Source organism: Microtus ochrogaster, chromosome 8 (genome assembly GCF_000317375.1).
Source record: "Microtus ochrogaster isolate Prairie Vole_2 chromosome 8, MicOch1.0, whole genome shotgun sequence".
In the NCBI taxonomy this organism is placed as follows: domain Eukaryota; kingdom Metazoa; phylum Chordata; class Mammalia; order Rodentia; family Cricetidae; genus Microtus; species Microtus ochrogaster.
The window spans coordinates 27,513,427-27,541,315 of record NC_022015.1 but is presented as its reverse complement, the minus strand read 5'-3'; the positions used below and the strand labels follow the sequence as shown (position 1 = coordinate 27,541,315).

The following is a 27,889-nucleotide window of genomic DNA, read 5'->3' as shown; positions in this document are numbered from 1 at the left end:
TGTGTATGTGTGTACATGTGTATGCATATATTGTGTATGTGTGAACATATGCACGTATGCTTATGTACGTCTATAGATGTATATATCTGCATGTCCATGTGCGCATATGTGTGTATATGTATGTTACAAAGGTATGTGTGTACATGTGTACATACATATGTGACTGTGTTCATGTTTGTGTATTATGTATAGGTATGGAGATGTATGTGGAGATGTATGTATCTGCGTATATGTGAACATGTATATATGTTTATGCGTATCTATGTGTGTATGCATATGTGTATGAGTATATGTGTGTGCATGTTTGTATATGAGTGTATATGTGAGCAGATAAGCATATATGGTATATATGTGTGAATGTATATATGTGTGTGTGTGTGTGTGTGTGTGTGTATTTTTACTGCCATTTCCTAGTGCATAAAATAAAGCCTGACAAATAATAGCTACTCAAAAAATACTAGCACTAGTTATGGAGATGACCAACAAACAGGAAAGGTCTTTTAAACCTTTGCTTACCAAAGAAAGCAAAACCTGGAAGCGTGCACAAGAGTGGCTGGATGGTTAGAACACATGTCTCTGAGAAGACAGATGGACCATATGACAGGAAGACAGGGAAGTGGCAATGGGGACCCCACTACTCTGAAAACAGAAGGTCAAGTGGCTGGTGAGTGAGGCAGTGAAAGGCACAGGACAGTGGGGATAGGTAACAGGGACACAGAGTCAGGACTGAAGAGATGAATTCCACAAGCTGTCATCCAAGGATGGCACACAGACACTGAGGTGCAGAGCCAGAAAATGTGGCAAAGGCGTACGTACAAAAGTCTGTTTAGAAAGGAAGGGACAGAAGCAAGACATGGAAGGAGCACACATCCACCTCCCTCCACTAAGGAGCTCAACGCATTCATCTCATGACCTCAATGCCCAAGAAGGCATACCTCACTTATCCTGGTGGTCATACTACCTTCCTTATATTGCCACAGGGGCTTAGTAAATGCTGGCTAATGAGTGAAAGGACAGTCAACCAACCAAAACAGAGAGACACAGAAGCAGAAGAGATGTGCTTACTCTTCTATAACACAACTTTACGTAGGAGCAGCACAAACTCAGAGTCCCATGAACTACTGCAGAAACCCACATGGTCTTGAAGAGTAGCCAAGGCTACCCTTCGCAGACAAGGCCAATCCAGAATGAATCAGCTTCTGACTAGACCATGAAGACATATCTACAACACAGGAACCAATGTGCGGACATGGCCAAAAGCTGCCAGTGGGGAATGTCCTCACGTGTAGCTTTCTAGTTCAACCTAGAAGATGGCAGGGGGCACCCCCTCACTTCCTCCTCTCCATCCCCAGCTCTAAGGTGGAGAGCAGCTAGGAAGGGGCTAGTGGCCAGCCAAGGGGACAAGATGTATTGAATCCCTTCTTTCTTTGACCAAGGCTGTGTGTACTCAGGCTCACCTGTAGCAGCCCTATGGCCGCCCTCAGTAGCTGGCAAACAAGATCTCATGACCATCATGTTTACAATGCTCAACATGTCTCCAGAACCCCACAAGCTGTGGCCTTAGAGACTTCATTAATTATGCAACTGCATCTTGGCATGTCGGGTGATAGCATCTTGTCTATAATGAATACGTACTTAAAACTGATGAGAAAAACAAGGATTTTGAAAATGAGAATGCTAGCCATCCTCCTCTGCCCTGGTATAACTCATTGATTAAGGGGACTGAGTTAGTTAAGCAGGGGGCTCCAGAGTCATCCTGACACAGTCCTCTACGGAACCCAGAACTCTTCCCCACTGCGCTTCCTCCACGGAACCAGGAGGTCCCACAGTCCCTTACCATTCTTGGGATAATATGTGTCCAAAAAGCCAAGCCTGGTCTACACATGGCCTTCCCAGCTTTCCAAGAGTGCCGAAGTTCCTGCTGCCCACTCAGCAAAGCTCTGGCCCACACCTGGATCACACCTGGGCTGCTGAACCTGTGCAGGACACACCTGTGCCCAGAAAACCCCTTTCACCAGTCCCCATCTGTCCATACACTACTGCAGTCAGGTCACATTTTAGTCCTGGCCCCCATTCCTCAGGTGGTCCTGCACACTAACACCATGCTGCCACTTAGCCCATAGTCTGCAAGAGGGGACCCTTCATCTCCTTGTTCTACAGACAGGCGCTGACCAAAGACCAGGAAATGGAAGTGGCCTTGCCATTCACCCTCAGTGTAGCACAAAGGTATGGGGTGGACCCAAAGCTTTTAGGGGCCACTGACTCAAAAGCCTCTACCCCGAATGTATGTGTGACATGGGAATTCTGGTCAGAAACACTGACTCTGAGGGACTCTGGTGAGGTCTGAGTCAAACACCACAGTAAAACTCCTATTAGGGTCACGATTAGACGTTCACAATCAATAAACTCACATCTATCATCCTGGGGTTTCAGTCATCCAGAAAAGGTACTGTACACACTGAACAGAACCTGGCCTTCTACCTAGAGGCCCAAACATGGCCTTGCCCTCAGGCAAACACAATATTGAAGCAAGGCATCTCTAGCTGGCCTTCATTCAACTGCTTTTCACATTTAAAGTGACCTCTGATAGTCTGTTAACCCATCCCCTGACCTTTTCACACTGGATGGAATTCGGAGAGGCAGCTGCCATGCTCTCCTTCTATCCCACAATGATCCATCAGAACAGGTCCTGGTTGTTTTGGAGTCTTTGTTTAAACACCTACTGGCCTTGCACACTCTAAGTATGCACCCTTATAGGCTGGTGCTTACCTATGGCTCTCCAGATCTGTAGGACTTATGGCCTCTCCCTGCTAACTCCTACAAAGGACAGCAGCCCAGGCTTCTCAGTGGCCCTACCCAGAGGACCACACACCTCCCAACAATAAGCCTCAGCACAGATCCAGCCCCCAGGTCACTATTTTGTAACCTCATTCTGCAGTCACACACAGCTGACCACAGCCAGGTCCTGACTCCCGAAAACTGTCAGACTGGAGACAGGGGAGCATTTCAACACAGCAACAGGCACCTCTCAAGAGCCAACACTGTGCTGAAGACAAAGGACGACATTTCTGTCCTAAGTTAGGGTCAGGAGGCCAGAGTCCAGAACTAACTGTCCCCCTGTGTGGCCCCCATGTGGTCATCTGAGGCACACTGTCACACAGCTCACCCTTCTCCTACCCAACTCAGTGTCACGCATTTCAGGCAATGGAGGATGGGAAGTATTTCTATCGTCCTTCTATGATAGCTTAGTGTTTAGCATGGGCCTACATCTTTAGCAGGCTCTTCATTCAACCAATGTGATGGGACCAACCTCAGTAAGCAGTGAGCATTTCTTTCAGAGGGGGAAAGGGAAGATGTAAAAGTAGGTTCCCTCCTCCAGCCTTGGTATCAAGGTCAATGCAGCTCCCATGTCTTGGAGAGCTCCAGAAATCAAGAAACACCAAAGACAAAGAGGGATCAAGTTCTCCATTTTGAGACAAACAACACTAGGAGGCAATTTTCCACATGATCTGTTATGATGCAGTGACTTTTCTAATAGATTGGTACGGGGGTGAATCAAAGAAGAAAGCAGGCTGGAAAGATGGCTCATAGTTAAGAGCTCCTGCCGCGGACCTGAGCTCGGTTCACAGAACCCTCCCAGGGCAGCTCCCAACAGTGCACAGCTCCAGCTCAGAGTATCTGAAGTCCTTTCTGTCTCCCACGGCACCCACATCCTCAAAGCCACACTCAGACACACACACAGAAATACAGCTAAAACCTTTAAAAACACGGAAAAGAGGCATGGAAAAGAGGAGCAAGGAGCAGGTGCCCATCCCATCCCATCCCAGACGAAAACAGAAAAGGAACTCCCCTGAGATCCAGTCAGTAGGGTTCTACAGGGGCCAGTTCAGGGCAAAGAAATGGCCAAGGAGCCATGACAGCTCTGTAAAGGGCAGCCGTGTCCCAAAGTCATCCAGAGCAGGTGCCGCCCACTAAGCTACCCCTGGAAAACAAACACCGATGAAGTGGCCCGTTACTCACAGTCCTGCGAGGATCTATGGCGGAAGGTAAATCGAAGGTGACTCCGGTTCACATCCTCAATGGGGATGGCCACCTTGAAGAATCAGAAGGGGGCATGTGAGTACCTTTACCAACATCCTCTAGCAGAAACTTCTTAATTCAGCCCAGTTACTAGCACTGGTAAACATTCTGGAACCAGAGCAATGAAAACACTGTCTATCTTATCCTTATACGATTTCCGCCAAAGGCAAAATGTCTTTTGAAAATTTAAACAAGATAATATTGTGAAGGACACCAAGCCGACTCTGCTAGACAGGCAGCTATTTTTTTGTTTTAACACTCAGATGCACACTGCTCAGATTCTATTTTTGAAAGTCGCTGTCTTCATTGTAGCCCCTACATAAAGGTGTCCACATCCCCTCTGCAGCTGCAGCAAGAACGCTTTCTTGTTACATTATGGCCAAAGAACAAGGCTGCGTGTGTGCTGCCTGTAAGCAGAGACTGCCCCTTATGTTCATGTCAATATCGACAGTCCAGAGCCCACCCCTTATTTTCCGAGACTCAGGTTCGTGGGGGCGGGGTGAAACACTACAGTGGGGTACCACTGTACTGGGAGCAGGCTGCATGATGACAGCATTCTGTCAATGCCAGAAGAAGCAGATTCACCTTTCAATGAAAACCCCCACACATGGCATCAACGCTTCTGCCCATTTGGTACAGAGGCAGCAGGCCACACATACCGTAGAACCAAGGGGACAGAGACAATAGCTATTCTTAAGATGTGACAATTCATCTCCATCCATGTCCTATCTTTACATTTGAAGGAGATGAGGATAAATCTATTAGAAGAACTACCAGGGACGGTCCTTAACAACCTTGAACAATGAATGTGGCTTTGTGTACCTAAGGGAGGATTTTACAATCACCTCCTCCCCGGGGGTGGGGGAGCTAAAATGACCAGAGAAACACAATACCTTAAGGGTCTCAAACCAGCGAGGCTGCTTCACTTGGTAATAAATCACTGACTTGTACTCTGAGATCGCCTCATCACCGGCACCAGGGAAGATCACATGCTTTAGGAGAAGGCATAAAGAAAGAGTTCATGTTAGGGCTGCAGAGGTGGCTCAGTGGGTAAGGGCCATTGCTCCCAAGCCTAAGAAACCTGACCTACATGGAAGAAGGAGAGAACACATACACACACATGCATGCAAAATGAGTGTGTATATGTTGTATATGCATACATTTAGTTTTAAAACACATACACTAAGGATTAAAAATGATGACGTTAAGATATCACAGTGTCTCCCCTACATATTCCTGTTGCATCCACCAAAGAAGGAGAGGAAGGAAGTAATCCAGGGTGGCAATAAACCATTGTGTTTGGTATGCATTCCCAGCAAGGAAGGGGCAGGTCTGCATGTGCTAGTGGCTAGTCTAAACCACAGTCTCAGACCCTGGAGGTACCACTTCTGTCCCCTCCCCAACTCACTCCAAATTACAGTATGAGAACACTTGCCTGATTTTACTCAGTGGGTGTAGAAGCAAAGGTTGTCTACTGAACAGGAATTGGCAAGACTCATCCCTCTAGCCATAAACATTGCTTAAGAAACTTCAACCAGATTCATACCACTAAAGCCTAAGGGGCTAAGGCAGTATAGCTTAAGGCTTCTAGAGATATGAATGGCAGCAGCCAAGGCTAGACAGGAGAAAAAGTGTGAGCCCTGATGAACATATCTGAGCCCAGGCACAAGCCCAGCCATTGGCTGTCCAGTCCAATGGTACCTAAAGGGCACCTACTCTGCTCATTAGAGGGAATCACAGGCTCTGGGCCACTCTGGTAGATTCTGCTGGCTGCTCTGGCCATGGGGATAAGATTCTGGTCACCACAGTAATGTGAGTGATAGCTTGTTCAGATGATATTAAAAGTCTACCTCACTCTCTGACCCTGAGCAAAAAGCATTATTTCTCAGATTCTTAAATATTTCCTCATCTCTTAAATACTGAAAGTAATGGTCTCTAACCTACCATTGTGGTTGCTACATATGTAGGATTATGCCAAGAAATAAGAACCCTTTATAAGACTGAGCAAGGAGTGTGGTCAAAATCGACAGGGATGCCCTGAGACGCCAAGACATAAGGGCAGGCGGGAAAAAAGGAGACCAGCACCAACATATTTCCCAACAGATGAGCTAACACAGTCAATGAAAAAACACGTCAGATCCTGCAGCAGAGCCAAGGCAGACACATACAATGCTGCACTTGAACTCTTACAGATGAGACTCAGTTGAAAAGAGATACCTCCAATCGCTTCCCGTCTTCATCATAGACGGACACCGTCACCTCCACGTTCTTCGCTGTCGTTTTACTGCCTTTATCAAAATCCCCTTGAACCAACGTCACATAGATATCATTGCGGACATCGCCTGGGGGAGGAAATTATATCCTTAATAGCAATCCATCATTCATAGTGTGATCGTGAATTTGGCCTAATTGTCAGAAGTGCTGTCTTAACGGAATTTTATAAATACTACATTAGTTCAGAAATATTTCCTACAAAATAGCCTGGTCTTCTAAGGCATGGCAAAACCAATTCAAATCAACTTCACTTCTACACCTCTTTGAAGGGCCCAGAGTGGCCGCAATGCCACTGATGAAGCTACAAGGACCCAACCATGATCAATAGAGAGCCTTATATGCCGCCCATGGGCTATCCCTAACCAAAATCACCTATGTCCTCAGGAGCCAATTTGCACAAGCAAAAGAGAACTGGCAAGACCAGCTTCCTTTGCTTTCTTTGAACTATTTGGTCTCAAGCCTTGAACTAAAAGTCTACTGAAAATGAGAACCCTGAGCCACGTACAAGGCACAGGTCACTGAGAAGTTTCTGTGAGGTTCTTCTAGCAGCTGTCAGGACCCCAAGTAGGAAGAATAAAACAAAGTATATAGAGTTTGGGGGAGGGAGGTGTGTTGGTTTTAGGTTTTGTTTTGTTTTGTTTATGATCTCTCTTACAGCCCAGGAAGGCCTCCAGTTTACAGCCATCCTCCTACCTCACCAAGTGCTAGGATCACAAGGGTACACCCACCACATACAACCCCATACATTTTAGAATCAAATAGACCTTTAATTGTGATGAGGGCAGGCTAGAACAGAGGAACTGAGACTTCGTTCTATTGAAAATGAGTGAATGAGCAAACTGCAAGTTTCCACAGAACCATGATGGAGAGGAGGGGTCACTGCTGCCAACTAGTTCCCAGGCTGCCCGGCCCCACCCATTCCCAACCCTGCTCTGCACAGAAGAGCGTAGTGCAACAGACCCCTGTGCTGGTTAGGGATGAAGATTTCTTAAGGGAGAAAAAAGCCTTTTCTTTCTTTCTTGTTTTTTTAGTGTGCGTTTCTTTTCTAAAAAAAAAAAAAAAATTGCTCTATTTTGGCTTCTAATGTATCCAACTATTGAATTAAAGTTGCATTTAAAAGTCATTATTGTAATGGTCCCAGTGGGTTGCTCCCACAGTCATGGAGGCTGCTCAGGAGGGAAGCTGAGCTGCCATGGCGGATACTGCCCACGAGACAGGTTAAAAAGGCTGAAGCATGAGGTTGGGGGTAGGAGTGGGAGTGGCGGGACAGGAAGCAAAACGTCCCCCCACACAAGATGCACCACTATCAGCTGTAGGACCTCAGTTAAGCCCCTTCGCCTCCAGGGCTAGCTCACCACTTAACAGCCTTATTGATTTGCCACACATCAATTGTATGTTTCTTGGCCTGAAAATTCTACCCAAACACAGACACCGTAATCTTTCTGTGTGTGCTTTGTGTACACAGCTGTATGTGCAGTTGAGTGCGCATGCAAGGGGAGGTCAGAGGACAACCTCAACGGTTGTTCTCAAGGCACACTTACCTTGTGTTGTAGGACAAATTCTCCCCAATCAACTAGGCTGGCTGGCCAATCAGTCCCAGGGATCTACTGTGTCTCTCCAATCCACTGGGGTGCAAGCACATGCCACCATGCCCAGCACGTTTTAAGTGGCTTCTGGGACTCTAAAACTCAGGTTCTTGCAAGCAGTTTTACCACTTCAGCCATCGTCCTAGCACCCAAAGCCATAACCTTTTATCTGAGAGCTATAGAAGCTTGCTAAAAACCTCGGCAGGCGGCAAAGTAACACGGGCTACAAGGCCTCAAGGGACTAAAGCCCCACAGCCTCATGCCCACATTCATCATTCCTACAGAGATTTGCTTCTGAGACATCACAGAAAAAAAGGACACCCATTTGCCGTGGAGAAACCCACGGTTGAAGGGGCACCACACAGATGTGTAGCAAAGGCTGGGCTCAATAGAGTAGGAAGTTAGTTGTTTGAAGATTTGACTGGGTGCTACCATCTTCCCAGTTCCGTGGATAACTCAGCTTCTTCCCCTGCCAGGGTAGAAGGGGTCAGCAAGACTGTGTTAGCACGGGCTCTCCTAACATACAAAGATGCATGCCTTCACAAGAAAGATGACACCAGGACTGAGGACTTGGTGCCCTAGCATGCCCAGTGCTTACTCAGGCAACAGAGAACAAGGGTGATTCGCTGCTGCACAAATTCTAATTGTTCTTAATTAATAAAAAGCCTGGAGAAGTCAGGTATCAGGGTAAATACTGAAAGATCAGAGAACCAGTCACTAGTTCTCACTTCTACTGTATCCTCAGACCAAAGGGGCGATCCTGTCCCTACAAATCCTCAGACTGAATCCTGAGCTCTTATCTCCTCCCGCCTTATATTCCTCTCTCTGCCCAGCCAATCACTTCCCTTCTCCACTTCCCTATTGCTGGGATTAAAGGTGTGAGTCACCACCATTTGGCTCTGTTTCTCTTTTAGACCGATTCAATCTCAATTGCTCAAGGTGGCCTTGAACTCAGAGATCCTTCTGCCTCTGTCTCCCAAGTGCTGGGACTAAAGGTGTGTGCCACCACTGCCTGGCCTCTATGGCTAACTACTGGCTTAGCTTTGCACTCTGATCTTCAGGTAAGCTTTATTTGTTAGACCACAAACAACATATCACCACAATTCACTCTCTTCAGGCAAGTTTTATTTGTTAGACCACAAACAACATATCACCACAATTCACTCTAGCTAGAATCCCTCTCTAGCAGTTACTCAGCATATGGAGTCTCATTCTTGACCAGAACAATAGTCAGCAGCATGGGTTCTCCAAAAGCCAATCATGGAATAAACTGAAAAACTGGATTTAACTTTGCAAGCTTATCTACTACAAGGAAAACCCTATCAGCATTAGCAGGAAATTCCGAGGTTTCCCAGTCGGAATGGTTAGATTTCAGGGTCATCTTGGTCACCTGGCCATGGGTGGGAGATGATCTTGATTAGGTAAGCTGACGTGGAAGTTTCTATATTAACTGGGGATGGAAACATCGCCCAGGCAGGGTTTCCTGACCTTTAGGAGACAGAGTGAACTGAGCAGTCGCTTGCGTTCATTGCTCTCGTGAGAGCAGACAAATGTGACCAGCTGCTTCGTCCTCCTGCTCTCCCAATGTTCCCGCCATGATGAACTGGACAGTGAACAGTGAGCTAAGAGAAACCTTTGCTCGCTTAAATCGCTTTTGTCAGAGTCTTTTATTACAGCAGCAGAAGAGGGGGAGCTGAGACAGGCGTAAAAATGAGGATATCCTAACAGATCAAATAAATCCACCCATGAAGGCGCATCTCAGTTCCAAATATGAACAGAAAGTCCACAGATCAGCTCATTCCCAGGAAAAAGACTGGCATACCATATCTATAACACAGCGAGCAACCATGGTATCCAGGCTAGCCCACTTCAGTTTTCTGTCACGACAGCAGACAGAGTGGCCAATAACCCACACCAATCCTAAAAGGCAAACAGATGGAAAGCATACATCCCATGGCTGCATGAAATAACACAGCAATGCCTGGGGCAGCAGGCACACTGGGCAGCCACATGCCTCTAACCGGAGTATGCCACAGCCGCAGCAACGGGGACCTGCAGCAGAAGGCCACCTGTGCCTACTGATCTTGGAAATCACCTTTTCCAATGCCCAGTGCCCATGTGACTTCGGGTTGTGGTTTAATTTTGATTGGAATTAGTTCAATAACAATCTTGAAGAGACTAAGATCCTTCTGTGGACCAGGTCAGACTATTCAAATGAACATTAGTTGCCGACCAAATTGTGCATCAAGATAAATATGAACATTTGCCCCACAGGTAGATACCAACAATAGTATCAGATTACTGCTATGGAGTTTATTTAGAAACTGGAAAGTGAGCAGGGCAGTGGTGGCACACACCTTTAATCCCAGCACTCAGGAGACAGAGGCAGGCGGATCTCTGTGAGTTAGAGGCCTGCCTGATCTAAAAGGCAGGCTCAAAAGCTACAAAGAAACCATGTCTCAAAAAACCAAAAAAGAAAGAAAAGAAAGTGGAAAGTTGTTAAACATAAGAGATAAATGTTAAAATAAATAAATAAATAGCCCAAGTAGCAATTCATGCAGCTTAAAATACATGGCTGAGCCTGGGCTACATTGGGGTAGTGACAAACACCCCCTGAGCAGGTCCCAAGGAAAATATCATCCTTCTGACCTGCCACTGTCCCGGGTATGTGACACTCCTTCCTTTCTTCCTTTGATCAGATATTTCATCTCATGCTTGGAGGGAATCCATGCCTCCCCACATGTGACGTTTGCCATTAGAGGGAAGCTAACCCTGAGCAAGCTCAGGGGCCAAAGTGTGTATCCCACCACCGTGTCTGGTCTCAGACCTTGAACACTGAAGTTATTCATAACAACCCTGGGCCTGACAAAGTACTCGCCACCTGCTCAACTCGCTCTCACTGCAAGAGCGCCTGCACACCGCTGTGCTATGCGTGATCACCCATCAGGGCCGGCGACCTAAGCAGGGAGCACAAAGGCACTGAGCAAGACTAACCTTACCTGGCATGATAATCTCTGGAAACCCTGTCTTGCGGGCCACAGCTGTGGTCCTGTCCACCAAGTGAGGAAACTCCTTCCGAATCTGATGTATGTCTCCAGGAAGTAATTTCAAGGTTACCCACAAACCTGCAAAAAGAAAGGCTGCCTAAGTCATGTTTACCACAAGTGTGGTGCTGAAAACAATTTTGGTAGTTAAGAAACTTTTCATCGACTACAGCACTACAGACAGGCAAATATTCGGGCAAACGTCCAGGTGAGAGGCACTCCGCACAGGGGCACACACTCTGTCTAGGTACAGACCTTGCCTGTGAGATCAAACAGTAAGACCATGGGATGGAAGGGGAGTATTCCGTATGTGTGCCAAGGACAATTAGCTCTTTTGAATTCTCTCAATTTAGAAGAAACCAGAAAGTGGCATCTGAGGTGGAGGCTGAGAAAAGCAGGCAGAGACTTAGAGGCTCATGCCCACCACACAGGTCGGCATCTGGAGGCCAGTAGGGACCGTGGTGCTCTGAGGAGGTTCCACAGGCTCAGGAGTGAGGCAGAGGTCTGACCTGAAAATAACCTATCGGCTGCAGGCGCAAGTTAAAGGGAAAATATTGAGTCAGAAGAGACTACAGGAAGCTAATATCTGAATAATGGGGAGGGGCTCCCCTAATAATGAGGAGGGGCTTGGGACAAGGGATCGATGTGGAAGTCAAAAAGACAGAACTAGGGAGGGGGGAAGAAAAAGGAAAGTGGCTCTCAGAAGCAGTGATCTTCACTCCCCGCGGAAAGCCTGCTCCAGAAGATATTCTGAGTGAGATAAAAAAATGTCTCAAAGCATGTGTGGGAGGTTCTCTTAACTTGCAGGTCATGCTGAGGAGGAGATAGAGAGAATGAGATACCAGGAAATGTGTCATCCACACAGCCAAAGTGTGAAACTCAACAGGGAAGGTGAGTGGGTGGCACTGAGCAGCAAGGATGTCCCCTTGACTCTACAGGCGGAAGGGAGGGCAGAAACTGGCAAGAAAAAGATAAAAGAGCAGATCCCAGGGAGCAAAAACTGGGTAGGGTGGAAAGACAGACATAGTCAACAGACCCGGGAATGACCAGCGCATCCTGTTTAAGGTGGTTCCCTTTCGACAAGGTTCCTTTTCTTTTCCTCTCTAAGATATAGAATTCCAGATCATGAGAGAATCTCAAAGAGAGAGGAATGCCCAGTACAGGAAAGTCCCCATGAGTGACATCAGAGGATGGCACCAAGAAAAGGTTACATGTATCATGCTTCAGGAAATGAACTGCATGTGTTCACCAAGAAATGTGAAAGACCTTTACTATGGGATAATGATGGAGGAAGGTCATTGGTTAAGTAATAAAGAAACTGCTTAGCCTCATAGGTTAAAACATAGGTGGGAGGAGTAAACAGAACAGAATGCTGGGAGGAAGAGGAAGTGAGGTAAGACGCCTCAGACAGACGCCATAGCTCAGCTCTCGGGGGCACACACGATGAAGCTCCGACCCAGGATGGACGTAGGCTAGAATCTTCCTGGTAAGCGCACCTTGGGGTGGTACACACATTATTAGAAATGGGCTAGTCCAGGTGCGAGAGTTAGCAGAGAAGAGGCTAGATATAATGGGCCAAGCAGTGTTTAAAAAAATATAATTTGTGTGCTGTTATTTCTGGTGTAAAGCTAGCTGTGCGGGAGCCGGGCGGGACGAAAAGCAGACCCACAGCTCCCACAACAGGATAATGTTCTTATACACTGTAAAGATTTGTCACTTGTGTTAGTTTAATAAAATGCTGATTGGCTAGTAGCTAGGCAGGAAGTATAGGTGGGGCAACCAGACAAAGAGAATTCTGGGAAGAGGAAAGGCAGGGATGCACACCAGCCAGATGCAGAGAAAGCAAGATGAGAACACCTCACTGATAAAAAGGTACCAAGTCATGTGGCTACACATAGAAGAAAATTACGGGTTAATTTAAGTTGTATGAGCTAGTTAATAATAAGCCTAAGCTAATAGGCCAAACAATTTATAATTAAAATAAGCTTCTGTGTGTGTCTTTGGGACTGAATGACAGTGGGACAGAAACTTCCATCTGCAAAACTGGTTTGTATTCCCTAACCCATGCTCCCAGGAACTGACTGCATCTCCACATACACCCAGTCTACGGATGTGTAGAATTTTCGAACTGACTAAAGCAGAAGAGCCAACAGGCAGTTCTGGGCGTGCAAAGAATAAAACAAACCCTCAAGGGACTAGGTACTTGATCTTGTTCCCCTTCTCCCTTATTCTGCCACACAGTCAAGCAAACTAAACCTAGTCACATTAAGTAGCATCAGAAAGGCTACCTTTCAAACACCCTAACCAATAGCCTGCTCACTTATCTAGGTGGATAAAAGAGAATACTGGTGACATAATTCAATGTGTTACGATTGAAATACAGAAATTAAATTGTCCTGATTACGCAACAGGGGAAAATGAGGCCAGTTTTCAAAGAATAAGTGTGTTTGGAGTTGATATGTGTTTGTGTTGATACGTGTTTCCGAATGCCTGAACACAGAACGGTTACTCATCACTTCTCAAACAAGGGAAGCAGGTGCGGTGTGAGGCTCTGCCGTCCATATACACCCATGATAATTCAGAGACAGGAAGCAGAATCGTGAGGGTTAAACAGAAAAGAATTAAAGGGTGACTGCTGGGCATGCATAAGACCCTGGGGACAGCCAAAGGCACTGCAAGATCTTCATGAGTCTCTGCCTTTGTGCCGAGGAAACTGGATGCTACAGAGATGGAGCAAGCTCAGAGGAGGCACAGGGGAGGTGAGCATGGAAAAATCCACTGGCTCTTGCAAAGACTATCGTCTACTCCTTGTGTTCCTTTCTGGGGCCTCTGACTGTGACTGGGAAGATGAACAGGCATCAGGAGGTACCTGGGTCATTCTAATGGAAAGAGGAGCCTACGGGAGGAGCCCAGAACACGGAACAGCAACTGCCCTGACACAGCCTCCCTCGACTCTCCTAGGAATGACCTAGATTCTAAGTGTGAGCACTAGAGGAAGGTTCAAAGTCAAGATGAGACTAACTCAGTGACACTGTTGGATCAGCGACAGTGTTGACTCATTGATGCAGGAAGATACTTGCAGGGCCCTTGAAAAAGGCTATGGACAGTCTTGTCTCTCATTCTCACAGTCATCTGAAACCTCTGTCTCCTCTCTAGTAGTCCAAGGTAGCAGGTGTTATCAGCCCCATCCAGGTACCAGCCAGCGTCCTTGCCACTGCTGTCCAGCTTATAGATTCTGGCTAAGACCCATGAGCCTTGGCTGTTTTGATGCAGCCTACCACCATTTCTATGTCTCCCGTGTGATTCTGTGATGAACACAACTGTGTGTGAATGCTAAAAAAGGATCTGGAGATCCAGTGGGGGGTGGGGATTGCTGATCCAGGGAGAAGGGAGCCTCCGGGCCCTCCATTAGCTCCAACCTCAGACTCCCTGTGGTTTGCAAATACAGGGCAAACTGGAGGAGCTATAATCTACAAAGGGTGGGGCCTGGTACAGTTTAAACTTGCTCCATGTACAAAGGCTATAATCCATGAACTTTCTAGGTAGAGTTGGCCAGAGAGTGGGGTAAAGCCAAGGCTCACTGCAGAGATCTATAGGACCTCCCTTTTCCACAACATTCTTCAAACTCAATGACCACTGCTAGGGACAAATGAAAAGGGTGGGTCTGGAAGGCTGGAGGTGGTGGGGGCTGGGGAAAAGGGCAGCGGTTCCATTGAGCTCCTCTGCGTACACGGTATAGTGCACCAGATCAAGAACCAACCTGATTCATGTGTTTTCCCAAATGTCAGAAGCGGGGTTAGAGTCCCCAGTCTATGAAGGTGACTTTCTTTCCTCCATGTAGAAAGTGGGGCTTGATAAGCACTTGTCTTTTGACAGGTCTCCTGGCCAGCCCAATGCCAACTGTCACCAGCCCAAGCAGATTGATTCATAAGCTCCACCAACAGAAGGTCAGCTGCTTGAACACGTCAGTGTGGTATTAAAAACAATACAAGCAGGATAGGAGCACGGGGGTGGGAGGAAGGAGTAAGGAGACATCTTGGATGACAGAAACAATAAGGCATCTCTTCCCCTACAAGGACAAAGGGACAATTATAGAACATTGGCTGTACCGTGACAGGACACGGAGACAAGAGCTCACGCCAGAGTAGAGGAGCATCAAATGAAGTGAGGCCATAGGTTTGGGGCAGGGGTTACATTCATGGTTTGCTGTTGTTATTGTGGGATTTGGGTTTGGGTTTAGTTTCAGCTGTTGACTTCCTGGCTTAATTGTTTTGACTTGTTGTCACGGGGCCTCACATGGCCTAAGATGGCCTTGAATTTCTGATCCCTTTAGCCTCTCAACTACTAGAATTACAGGCACGTGTCATTAAAGCCTATTTTATGTGGTGCTGGGGACAGAACTCAGAGCTTTGTGCTTGCCAAGCCGTCGTTCTACCAAATGAGCTGCATCTTCAGCCTTCCAGTCTTTAGTTGAGGGTGAGAAAAGAGAGAACAGGGGAGTGTGGGGAGAGAGAGGGAGTCAAAGTAGGAGCAGCTTCCCATGCTGCCAGGATTCTCAGAACTACCTTCTTCATAGATAGCCCCACCCACATCCCACTCCCCATCCTCTTCTGAACTCAAAGGCTACAGGTGAAAGGCTGTCCATCCAGTAGGAACAAGCATCACCCAGTACCAAAAGTTCCACCAAGAACACCCCACCCCAGATGCCCGGCACGCCCACAGCAGAAACAACATAGATACATACCTTGTCCCTTGTGGTTGACTTCTTTGGCTGCAATGACTTTGTTTATGACAGTTTGAAGGAAGTCATTCTCCCCTGCCACCCTGGGTGAGAAACGGGATGACATGTTCAGCGGCTTGTGTCGAATGGCGTCGTCCAACGCGAGCCTGGAGGGCATGGGGCAACCAAGACCACAAGAGACAAAGGGGCACAGAGACCCGTGGGTCACAGTAACAGGGGGACACAAAAGAGCATCACCACCGAGTATGAGAGAGTCGTCATGAGTCAACAAAAGACAAAGGGCAGGATAGGTGACAAGAGAGACAGGGAAAGCATCGATCAGGAAAATGGTGAACCACAGGAGAGAAGTCCAGCCAAGGAGGGCGCCCCACTCCCAGGGAACACGTGCACAGGGCTCCACTCCACTGCTAACGGACAGTCCAAAGGGGCTGGTCTGAGAGTAACGTGGCTGCGGGGCCTTGCATTCCAAAGAACACTGATGGCCATTTGCAGCACTCGGATAGTACTGAACTAGTCTAGGGCAAGGGCCAGGTGGTATTAAGAAGAAAATGAAAAATAATAATAATAATAATAACCAATAAAAAAAATTCTTCTCCCCCACCCTCCCAAACAGCCTTCAAACCTAATGGCATAAGAAGCCCTACCCACGGTTCCTCAGTGTGTATTCACAAAAGGGTCTCCAAAAGCTATATGTGAAGATGACCCAGTCCCTGGACAACAGAATTAATGGTCACCATGTCTGGATGCTGACCCCTGGAAATCACTCAAAATACAGGTTACCAGTGATCTCAGGCCCAGGAGCCCATGCATGTGAGAGTGGCCGGCACAGGGAACATGCACCATGAGAAATAGTGTGCAGTGCCACCAAGCACAATGGGAAAAGAGTGCAAAAGCATACATCGGGTACAGAATGCCTAAAATCAATTCTAGGAACAAGGACGATGTCATCCATCACTTGAGCCAAGCAACTCAAAGGAGCTGAAAGCTGTGGTAATTTATTTCACCAAGTTAAAGAGAGATGAACGGGAGAGAGAAAGAGAAAGCACACTGTTTCCCTCCCTAAAACCAACCCTGTGAGGTGATAAATCCATTTTAATGGAGCAAAAAAACGTTCTCATTAGCATGACATTTCCCAGAGAATAGTTTTCAGGCTGACTCTGCTATTGGAATCGTGCTACTTCATTCTTCGATCACTGCAGATATTAATCTGTGCAGCCATCGTCCTCGAGAGAAGCAAGGCTCGCAACCGAAACAACAGGTGAGTATGCCCTCATCACACCGTGTCAAGTGGACTCCACTGTCTGACAGGAAAGCGTGGTGGCGACACGCAGGGGACCTGAAAGGCCAGCTGAAAACCTGACCAATCGCTTCTCTGACATCTTCAACAATACCCAAAGCTAGTGTTTTGTTCTGGGTTTGGGTTTTAATGGGGTTTTTTGTTGTTGTTGTTTTGTTTTGTTTTTTTGTTTACCTTCAGAGGGAAAAAATAAACAACACAGAAAATTACTTAATAGGACCATTGGGTATTGCTAAACTGTGGTCTTGAGGAAATTGAAGCCTTGGGAATAGGAGGGAACCCTGTCAATTTTCACAGGAAAAAAAAAATAATAACTTGAGTATTGTCATCTCACAATGGTGTGTGTTGTTTATTACCACTATATCAGCCATGTTCCAGAATGGGAATATTCCCCTGTGTGCTAAGAAGTTTCCAGTTTCTATGGCATGCTGCTCTATAGTCTTGCCGTGAGTGGAATTATCCACGATGACCATCCACAGACACGGAAATGAGTAAACACCATCTGCAATGGTTAATGTTTGCCGTTAACCTGACAGACTGTAGAATCACTTGAGAGACAGGACTCTGGGTACACATGGGTAGGGGGATCATCTTAACAGCTTAAACTGAGGTGAGAGACCCACCCATCACGGAAGCCACCATTCCCTGGCTGGGATCCTGGACCATATAAGATGGAGAAGGTGATCTGAGCAGAAGCATACATTCCGATGACGGCTGTCACCTTGAATCCTGAGTTAAAAAAACCTTTCGCATTAAGTTGCTTATGCTAGGGTTTTGTTTCTGTTATCACAGCCACGGGAAAATAAACTAAGACACTATCCAACATGGCAACAGCAGCCCTACGTGGCAGTAAACACTTGAAAACAGATCGGTGTGATTGAAGGGCTGCGTTTTAATTCTACTCAGCTGTAATTAATATAAAGTGCCACATGGGGCTAGTGGTTAGCAGACCAGGCAGAAAAGTAAATGGGCAGCAGTTAAGCCTCCCGAGACCTCTGCCTCCAGTCGTGTGTGGTGAAACACGTGGTGCTGAAGCCCAACTTTAGGCTATACGACGCTAATTTAACACAGCTCTCTTCATAATAAGACACAAAATCTTCTCTAGAGCTGCACAAGAAAAAGTATTTTTTTTTTCTCCCTCATGCACAGAAAAGCCATACTGCAGCCATCTTAAACAGGTGGTTCTCGAGTCTGCAGAGACAGCGGGTGAGTCCATCATGAAGAGTGCACGGGGCAAGAGAAGCCCATACCATGTCCCCTGTCCTCCCAAGGACAGGGCTCCTTCAGACACCCACTATCACCAGCCTCCCAGAGCTCAGCCTCCCTCAGCCAACACCTCCAAAACAATGTAAACCTGCGAAAGTGAAATTCACCTTAAGCCTAAATGCCTTTGAATAAAAACAAACTGGAAAAGGAAAGAGGAAACAGAAAACTGCAGAGTCCTGGGGAGGCTCGCACTACCCCAAGCACTCGTTCCTCGGGGAGTCGGGCCCTGGAGGGGGCTGTGTCAGCAATCAACCCGAAGCACCCAGTTCTCCTTCCTCCCCCTTGAGCCAGGAGTGGCCCCCAATCAAGACCCACCCTCACTTCAATCACCCTCCCTACAGATTTTTAGCTTCAAATCAAAGAATAATCTCATAAATCGGCCCCGAGTGCTTTCCCCGTGTTCTCTAGCCCTCTCTGAAGACGTCAGGTCAGAAGTGGACAGAGCCTGAAAGAAAGGAAAAGCCAGAACTCGCTCATCTGAGCAAAAAACCAAGACAGACAAATCAGCAGCCTGATTACAGGCTTTAAGGTGTTATTTCTCGCTTTACAAAAGAATTCATCATTACTTTGTTTGGTTTCTACTTAAAAAAAAAAAGCAACCTCTTGTGATGAATTTGAAAGTATTGTATTTTGAAAATTTGAATTGCTACAAGAATAAATCGATTATATAAAGAAAAAGGCTCAGTGCAGAATTGTAATTCTTCTACTGATCAGGTAATTCCGGGACCACAAGGAACATCAGCTCTGGGGACCATACACAAACCTTATTCTACGGTCCTCACAGTTCCCAATTCCACACACCACAGCAGTGACTATACAGGTTTCATATTATTGTAAGATAAATGAATCCTGACTTGGGCTTAACGAATAACCTCAGCGGTGAATTATTAACTATGGGGTTTTCATGTGGTACCTGGTTAAGGACGGAATTATTCCATACTTACGGCTGGAAGGGAATGAAGTGTTGTTTATCTTCGTCGTCTACTTTTCCATTTATTATGTCTGTTACGTCCATCACTGGGGAAAGGAAGGGACAGAGAGGGTTGCTTGGCTTAAGTGCCACCATGATAGTCAAAAAAAACAAAACAAAGGAAGAGCAGCAGACTGTATTCCACCATGAACCATAGCATTGGTAGACTCTTCTCATACGGAAGTTTGCTATTCTGCAATGCTTGACAGATTAAATCATCTGAACGTGCTGGCCCCGGTGGGCAAGGAGTTTTAACAGCACAATTCCACTCAACAGTTTCCTCTGCCTGTTCCTCCAGGGGTCACCCTAGAGATCTGTTGTCCAACACAAACTCCTGTATGAAGGAGATATTCTGCATCAATGGGCACCGGAGCAGGGGCGAGTGTGATGAGGAACTGCTTTTACACTCATTTAAATTAATTTTAAACAGCACTTGGAGCAAGCGGATAGCATATTCACAACAGCATACCGCTGGGTGATAGTTAATACTGTCAACTTGACAGATCTAGAGTCACCTAGGAGACAAGGCTCCAGGCACAACTGTGAGAGATGAAGTAAATTCAGTCAGCTTCTGGGCATGCCTGAGAAGGACTGTCTAGGTTAGGTGAATTTAGGTGGGAGACTGGCCATTCCATGGGCTGGGGTCCTTAAACTGATTAACAGAGAAAAGGAGTTGAGAACCAGCGTTCAACTGTCACTGATCCCTGGCTGAGGATACAGGGTTGAGCAGCTGCCTCACACCCCTGCTACCTTGCCTTCCCAGTGTCATTCCCATGCCATCCACACCACGGTGGACTATAATTCCAAGCTGTAAACCAAAATAAACGCTTGCTTCCTTATGTTGCTGTTGCTTCGTTATTGGGTATTTTTTTTCCGTAGCAATGATAAAGTAATTCAGACATAGTTCAATGATAACATAATTACAAGGTACCAGTCACCAAGAGCTGGTGTCTGAGTCAGTGAAACACTCAAATGTGACCCTCAGTTACCTGCTGGATAGTTCAAACAGAAGCACACAGGCAAAAATGGACAGACATCCCAAAGCCACAGGTCAAACACCTGCATCTCACCACCCTGGCTCCCTTCATTTCAGTAACCTTCCTTCTCTGGGGTGGTCCAGGCTCACCGGCATCCCTGGAAAGGCTTGGCACCATCTCCACATTAAAAGAGATGCAAGCCCTGGTGGCATTCAGGGCTTTACTCAGAACAACTTACCATCACTCTTAACCACTCTGTGACTTTGGACAAGTACTTTGCTGTGTCCTTTCTCAACCCCACACCTGGCTAGAAGAGCTCCAACAGTTCTTTCCTAGAGACTAGCCTCCCTTACTGAAGCTGTGGGTAAGGTTCATTTCTATAGATCCACAGTCAGTTTTGGGGTATGAACGTGAACGATTCCTCACAGGTCCATGTACTTAATACTTTGTCCCCGACTGGTGGCACTATTTTGGAAAGTTGTGAACTCTTCAGAAATGGTGACTTCGACATCCTTATGCATCAGGGAAATGCAACTCAAAAACAACTCTGAGATACCATCTTACACCTGTCCAAATGGCTAAGATCAAAAATATTGATAGACAGCTTATGTTGGAGAACACAACCTTGCGGTGGGAGAGACATGGTCCTGAATCAACTTGGTATGCCAGGCTTAGCTGACTTCCCAGGGGAGGCCTTACCCTCTCTGAGGGGGCGGATGGGAGATTGGGGGAGAAAGGGGAGTAAGAAGAGGGAAGGGAGGGAGTACTGTGGTTGGCATGTAAAAATGAATGAAAAATTTTAAAAGAAAAAAGAAAGAAATGGAGCCTTGCTGAAGTAAGTGGCCACTGGGAGTGAGTCTTGAGGTTTTATAGCATGGCCCCGCTTGCTATCTGCCTTCTTGCTTTCTGACTATGCCTCCAGTGAGACCAGCTGCCTCCAATTTCTATTGCCTTGCTACTTCTGCACAGTGGCAGGCTGTATCCTTAAACTGCCAATCAAAATAAACCCTTCCTTCCTTAGGCCACCATAAAGGGTACTTGTTGCACAACAACAAAAGTAACTATGATATACAGAAAGCATAAAGTTCTTGTCTGTAGGGCAAGAACAGCAGCACTGGCATCTCTTGCGGAGCTCAAGAAGCCACAGGGAAAACCATCACATCATGCACTGAACCGGTGGGGCTGTTGGTCTATGAACCAACATGTGTGTGCAGAGATGCAGGTGAGCACATCCCAGATAACTGGAGCACTGGCTAACAGCTGCTGGGAAGAAGGACCGACCTAGATCGGAACTTCATTCGGCAGGGTCCTCACTGCAGTCATCCAGCGCTCACCCAAGGTCATATGCACATGCTCACAAGCCCGTCTTTCATAATCAAACATCAAGTTTCTTGATTTTTCACTCAGCCGGCCATGTCCAGGACAGTCAGGCAGAACTCAGACCAGGCACTCATACCATATGGGTGGCTTTCCTAGTTCCCTGGAGACACCTCTCTCTGTCACAGGTCATATCTCACCAGCTAACTGTAGTTCTTGCAGATTATCTGATGCCCTTGCTAAGTCTCCAGAGTCCTGCCCCAGAACACACTTAGGCTTAGCAAGAATGTACAGGAACACAGCAAAGAAGCAAGGCAGGAGCTGAGGCCAAATACACATGTGGGAAACAGCCTTTGTCCAGCTTACTATTATTAATGAGCATACCTCCACCCATCCTAAGCCTCCTGAGAAAGCCTCAAAGGCACAAGAATTTCCTCAGGGCTCATAGAAGTCAAGGTATGTGCCCAGGAAGGCCCCACTGTGGTCTGGATGGGGAAAGAACCTGTCCCAGCATCATTTCTGTTGCTGTGATAAAATGCCTGGACAAAAAGCAACAAGGAGAAGAGAGGGTTCACTTGGCTTACAATTCCAAGTTACAGTTCATGATAGTAGAGAAACCACAGTGGCAAGAGTTATAAACAGGTAGTCAAGAGCAGTGACAATAAAGGGTACACAGGCCTCGCTTGCATGCATGCTTGCTTGCTTCTGTCATATAGTTAAGAACCCCCTGCCAAAGGAATGGTGCTACCCATGGTGAGCCAGATGCTTCCTCATCAATTACAAACTAAAACTATCCCTGTTAGACATGCCCATAGGATAATTTGTTCTAGATAATTCCTTCCAGGTAATCTAGGTTATGTCACGTTGACAACCAAAGCTATCCACCACAGATACCCATTGCCAAAAGAGGACATGAAACTGGGTCTCTCTATCCTGCCAGCATGGGGTTTCCACCAGGGAGAAGGGGTATGCTGTGTTATGGACAGGGAAAGAAACCATTACCCAAAGTATCCAGTCTGGCTGCAGTCAATGTGATCATGACTGAGGGTAAGGAGACAGCAGACCAAGTAATAGTGACACAGCAAAGGGCAAGGATACAGAGAGGAGGAGAGCAATGGAGGATCAGGAATACCAGAAGGAGAGCAGGGGGCAAGAAGGAGAAATAAGCTCCAAAGGAGAGGCAGCAAGATGGACCTGCAGGTATAGCCACTGATGACACAACACATCAATGCAACTTGTCTGCCATTAATTGGGTACAAAACAGGAACATTGAGGACCACATACCCTCTTATTCAGCAACCAGTTAGATTGGGTCCCTGGGTTCAAGAGCGCTCTACCACAAAGGTGAATACCCTGAGCTCCAAGGTTAAGAGGACTGCACATTTATAGATTGTAGCCCCCGAACCTCTAACTCTTGAACAGTATTTTACAAATGGAAGCAACCATAATATGATGTTAAGTGCTGGACCATGTAAAAAGTGCCCTAACACACGACAAATAGTGAAGCTGGTAAAAAAGAAACCAAGACATGAAAAAAGTCGGTGAACAAACAAGCTAGACACAATATGACCTAATATTGGTTAGTGTTTTGCTGCTGTTGTCTTATATATCTCTATCAAACAAACAAGCTAGACACAAAAGGAACTAACATTGGTTAGTGTTTTGCTGCTGCTGTCTTATATATCTCTATCAAATCAGGCATTGAACCCAGGGCTGCACACAGGATAACGGCACGATCCAAGATTGATCCCATAGCCAGGTTTTCCCACAAAAATAAAAAGAAGTTAGAAAAAAGGCACACCAAGAATAAAATTGAGGTACTACCCTGGCTGTGTCAAATTATGAATGATTTATTTAATTATCTTTCTTTTCCACATAATTTCCATGATTTTTCCCACCACTGCCAATCACTTTTGCATTATCAAATGTTTTAACAAAAAGGATCATGACATTATTTTCAATAAAAGACTAAAACCCGCGGGCTTAAAGGTGCATGAATGCTTTTTTTCCTTTGCCAGTACCAGCTCTGTTGACACAGATGAACAGAGATTGTTCTTTAAAAAAAGCCTCAAAATTAAATTTTCGCACATGGACATAAAGCTGCATATGAAGGGTAGAATCCCATTACCACAAAGTCAGTCTCCCTTTTCAAGTTTGAGAAGAGAATTCCCTAATAAGAAAGGGAACCTGTGGCTAGGAGGTCAGGAGAGGGGCGAGGGGCGAGAGCTCTGTGAGAGTCAGAAGACTGGGCCAGGAAAGGAGAAGATGCTCCTGAGTATGCTGCAAACCAACACATAAGGAGGGGGACAGGGTAGGATGCGCCACTGTAATGGGCCATTTGAAAAAAAAAATTAAGTCTACATAATAAAGGCATAGGATAAAATATTTATCCTTTGTTTCAGGGCAGAAAGCAGAAGGGCAGAAAGAAGAAGCTCCAGATATCAATTCAGAGAGCTGGTCCTCAGGTAACTGCAGAGGCCAGAGTGCTTGCTAGGAGCTGGGAACAAATACGAAGGAGCCTGCTCTAAGCCTGAGTAGGAAGGCAATTACTGGGCTTCTGTAAAAGAAGCAGTGGTCCTTCTCAAAGGTCGTGAGAATGGACACGTGGACAGCCAAACTACAGATGATACAGCTGCCTCCGAGGGCCTCTGCAGCACTTCACATAGGAACATCATAGCACTACAGATGCAAGGTCCCAGCCTCCAATCAGACATCAGAGAGGTAGAGGCTCATCTCTCAAGAATTCAGACAACAGCAGGGCATGGGGGAGATAGAGTTTGTCTCATGCCCAGAGAACCAGGTAGAGAAGACCCAAGAAGAAAAAAGCAAAGATCAGTCCAGGTGGGTAACCAGTGATGCAAGTAAGCACCTCAGTGAACAGCGGATATCAGGAGAGGCAATGGTGATAGCCTCAAAACCAGAGATGCAAGTACCTGGGAACAGACAGTAGACCAGATGTCCTCTAAAAGGTCAGGGGACTATCAGATCTGCTGGCCCTAATTTAGCATAGACTCTGGCTCCAGGAAAGTCCAGGAACAGAGAGGCTGTGACCCAACACCAGCCTCCACCAAGGAAATGGAAAGCCTGTTATAGACACAGAGAAGCCATAGCAACACCAGCAAGTATCTGCCCACGTTTCATCCCTTAGAGCTTCCCAGAACATCACAACCAAACCTGAAAATGCTAGGAAAATCCCCATTTTAATCGAGAGGGGGGGGGGGGGGGGGGGGGGGAGACTCTGACTGACTCTCTGCCTCGGGCTAAATCTTTGCTTTCAGAAATCTAACAATGCCCTAGCAGGAACTTATCAGCAGGATCTCCACAGTGATCTAATAACCAGAGAACCTGCAATATCCCTGGCTGAAGATGGAACTTACATTATCATGTCACAGATCTCTCTGATGGCTCTGGGGAAGAATAAAAAAAAAACCCAGGACAAAAGAAATACAGCATTTCCCTAAAACTGCTGTGCAGGTGGGACCAAAAGAAAGAAAGTTCTGGTCACAGGCATCTCAGTTAAATATGAAAATGATGCTACAGGCTTGGAAAAATAAGAGTAATTTAGAGAGCGTGTTCAAGGACTCGGGAATGGAAATGCCAGCTTCTCCCAGAAGAGAAAAGCCCGGAAAGAGCAAGTCCACCCTCCACGTCTCACCATGGGTAATAAAGCCACTGGGCCAGGCCACTGGAGAACCCAACCATTCAGTAAGATTCTCCAGGTTTAGAACTGGGATGGTGGATACCATCCATTTGTCAAAACCCATAGAACAGGCCTGGGAAAATGACTCAATAGGTAAACTGCTTGCCATGCAAGCATGAGGGCCAGAGTGTGATCCCAGCCCCCATGTAAAAGTCAGACATGGTGGTGTGTGGCTGTAATACAGCCCTGGCTGGGTGGGCGCGGGAGAAGACAAGAAGACCCCTAGGCCCTCGGGCTCAACTGACAGATCAATGAGCTCCAGGTTCAAGGGGAGACTTTGTCTCAAAAATAAGGTGTCAAGTAAGTGATGGAGGAAGACATCTACCTTTGCCCTGTGATGGTCCACATCACACACATTCACATGTACACACATGGACATGTAAACACACACGCATACACCCACGCACACATGGGCACACACATACACACAAACCTGACAGAATACACAATACCAACACCAAATGTCCCTGTAAACTGCAGACTCCAGGGAAGGCCACAGTATATGTTTAACGCCTGTCATAAACGTAGCAATTGCTGGTGATAGAGCTATGGCAGATACTGGGAGCAGGGCCAAGTGTATGGAAGCTTTTTGTTTCTTCAGCCCAATTCTTCCAAGGCCTACAATTTTTCTAAAAATAAGTCTATTTAATGGAGTAAAATTCAAGTGCTGAGTTTCCTGGTAGCCAAGCAAAGCCTGTCTGTGATCACTGTCCATACAAGAATCAACACCTAGGTATTAGGAATCAAGAATTCTCCCAATATCACTATTCTATGAGTCCTACTTAACACCGTCAGCTTGGAACAGCCTAGAATCACCTGAAAAGGATGTTTCGGTTGAGTGTTTCCTTTACCAGGTGGTCTGAGAATAAGTCTATGTGGGATGTCTTGATTCAAAATTGAAGTAGGAAGGCCTGGCCCACTATGGGCGTTACCATTCCCTGAGATATACACACGAAAGCTAGCTGAGCATGAGCATACATAAGACAGAAGATAAGCCAGCAAGCAGGTCCTCCACAGTTCCGGCTTGGAACCTCTTGACTTGAACTGCCTTGACTTCCCACATGATGGATTGTGACCTGGAAGTAAATAAACTCTCTCCTCTCCAAGTTGCTTTTGGTCATTGTGCTTTAATCACAGCAATGGGATGAAACCAGAGCAACATGATTCCTAAAACTCATGGACATTAAGCGTCAGAGAAGTGGGGGAAAGAGTTGCCCTGCAACGCTAATAAAAAAAAAAAAAAAAAAAAACTGCTTCTCAACTTTATGAAAAAAGCAACTAATATTGAAAGAAGTCACCTAGTGGGGACACTGAGTTTTCCTTGACACAGATAACAGGGCTCGCTTTCTTGTCCAGCCACCAACACCAAGCAGAGATGTGGACAGCGAATAGCCCATGTGCTAGCTGTGTTGTGCCCTCATAGAGCCAGGCTGGGCCTGTCCACTCCTAAATCAAGCACTGAGTCTAGCAAGCCACCCAGTGCTGACATCTCACGGTGTGGGCAAGTGATTCAGTGTCTCTCCCAGTCAAGGCTGGGATCTGCTTTCACACTAGACCGGACTGAACCTGAATCTGAAGCACTGTAGATACAGCAGGTGAGCCCCAAACTGTATAAAAAAGAACTAATAGACAATGTTTTCTCTCCAGTAGCTAAGTCCATAAATTAAAGTGGCCCGCTATTCTTTCTCAAAGTGAATGGTCTCAAGGAACACAGGGACATGGATTTTACCAGCCACGCCAAAAGGTCGCCGCAGCCCAGAAGTCAGCTTCCTTGTGTTGCTGTCCCTCAGCTCCATGCGACCAACTCGGACAATCTGGCAGACAAAACTGATTTTCTCCCTTTTCAGGTCTTTGCTCCCAAGATCCTAGAAATATTAATTTCCATAAATTATTATGGAGAACCATGATTCAACACAAGTCCAATTGAAAAGGTCGTAAAAACGATCAAAAGGCTATTCTCAGACCAGCTAAGATATTCAATGTTATTCATATGACAAGAGGGAATAAAGGAACAGCAGACACTTGGCTAAGTGAACTGGAGACATGAGCTACAGAGGCAGGCTCTGGGGAAGTGAAGTAACCAGTCTCACAGTGATGCTAAGCAAAGATACAACTCAGAAACTTCCAAAGAGGACACAGTGATTCCTGGATTAGCCGGTGTCACAGCCACGCCGAGGCACTCAGCACATTCAGTGCTGAGAAGACTCCCTAAAACAGCCATGAGAACAAGACACAATGACACTCAACCCATAGTCATGGATGGACTCACCGTAAACACAGCACGCAAGTTATGTAACCGATCGATATCTTTCGGTAATCCTGAACTAGGCCAGCGGACCAGGTAGTTTTCACTTGGGGGAAAAAACAGGAGCAAATTAATCTTCCAAACATAGACAGGTACCAAATGTGCCCCATAAGGCCTCATGATAAACAACATGAAGGTCCCCTATGCCCCTGACCGCGAGTTTATGAACACTGAGGTCACAGAGAGACGCTGCCAAGCAGGCACTGTATGAGCAGCCTTTCACTTTCTATGACACGGGTTATCTGTATAAAAGAAACATTTGAGAATGACATTTCAGTATTTATCATGTGAAAAGCTTCTCTGTCCATTTAGAACGACAATAGAGAGCTGTG

General features: G+C 46.4%; 1 protein-coding gene across 2 annotated transcripts in view; it reads right to left on the bottom strand.

Annotated features, from left to right (window-relative positions):
• The window catches only part of Dock1 (dedicator of cytokinesis 1), a 503,376-nt gene that overhangs the window by 403,789 nt on the left and 71,698 nt on the right, over positions 1 to 27,889 (bottom strand). Inside the window, exons 9-16 of one of the 2 annotated variants that reach the window (XM_013347890.2) lie at positions 27,522 to 27,603; positions 26,982 to 27,117; positions 19,233 to 19,305; positions 15,729 to 15,871; positions 10,940 to 11,065; positions 6,298 to 6,422; positions 4,974 to 5,072; positions 4,021 to 4,093 (exon numbers count right to left, since the gene is read on the bottom strand). In XM_013347890.2, coding sequence (XP_013203344.1) covers positions 4,021 to 4,093; positions 4,974 to 5,072; positions 6,298 to 6,422; positions 10,940 to 11,065; positions 15,729 to 15,871; positions 19,233 to 19,305; positions 26,982 to 27,117; positions 27,522 to 27,603 — 857 coding nt within the window. The remainder of the gene's footprint in view (positions 1 to 4,020; positions 4,094 to 4,973; positions 5,073 to 6,297; positions 6,423 to 10,939; positions 11,066 to 15,728; positions 15,872 to 19,232; positions 19,306 to 26,981; positions 27,118 to 27,521; positions 27,604 to 27,889) is intronic. The other variant, XM_005351416.3, reaches the window with a different exon arrangement.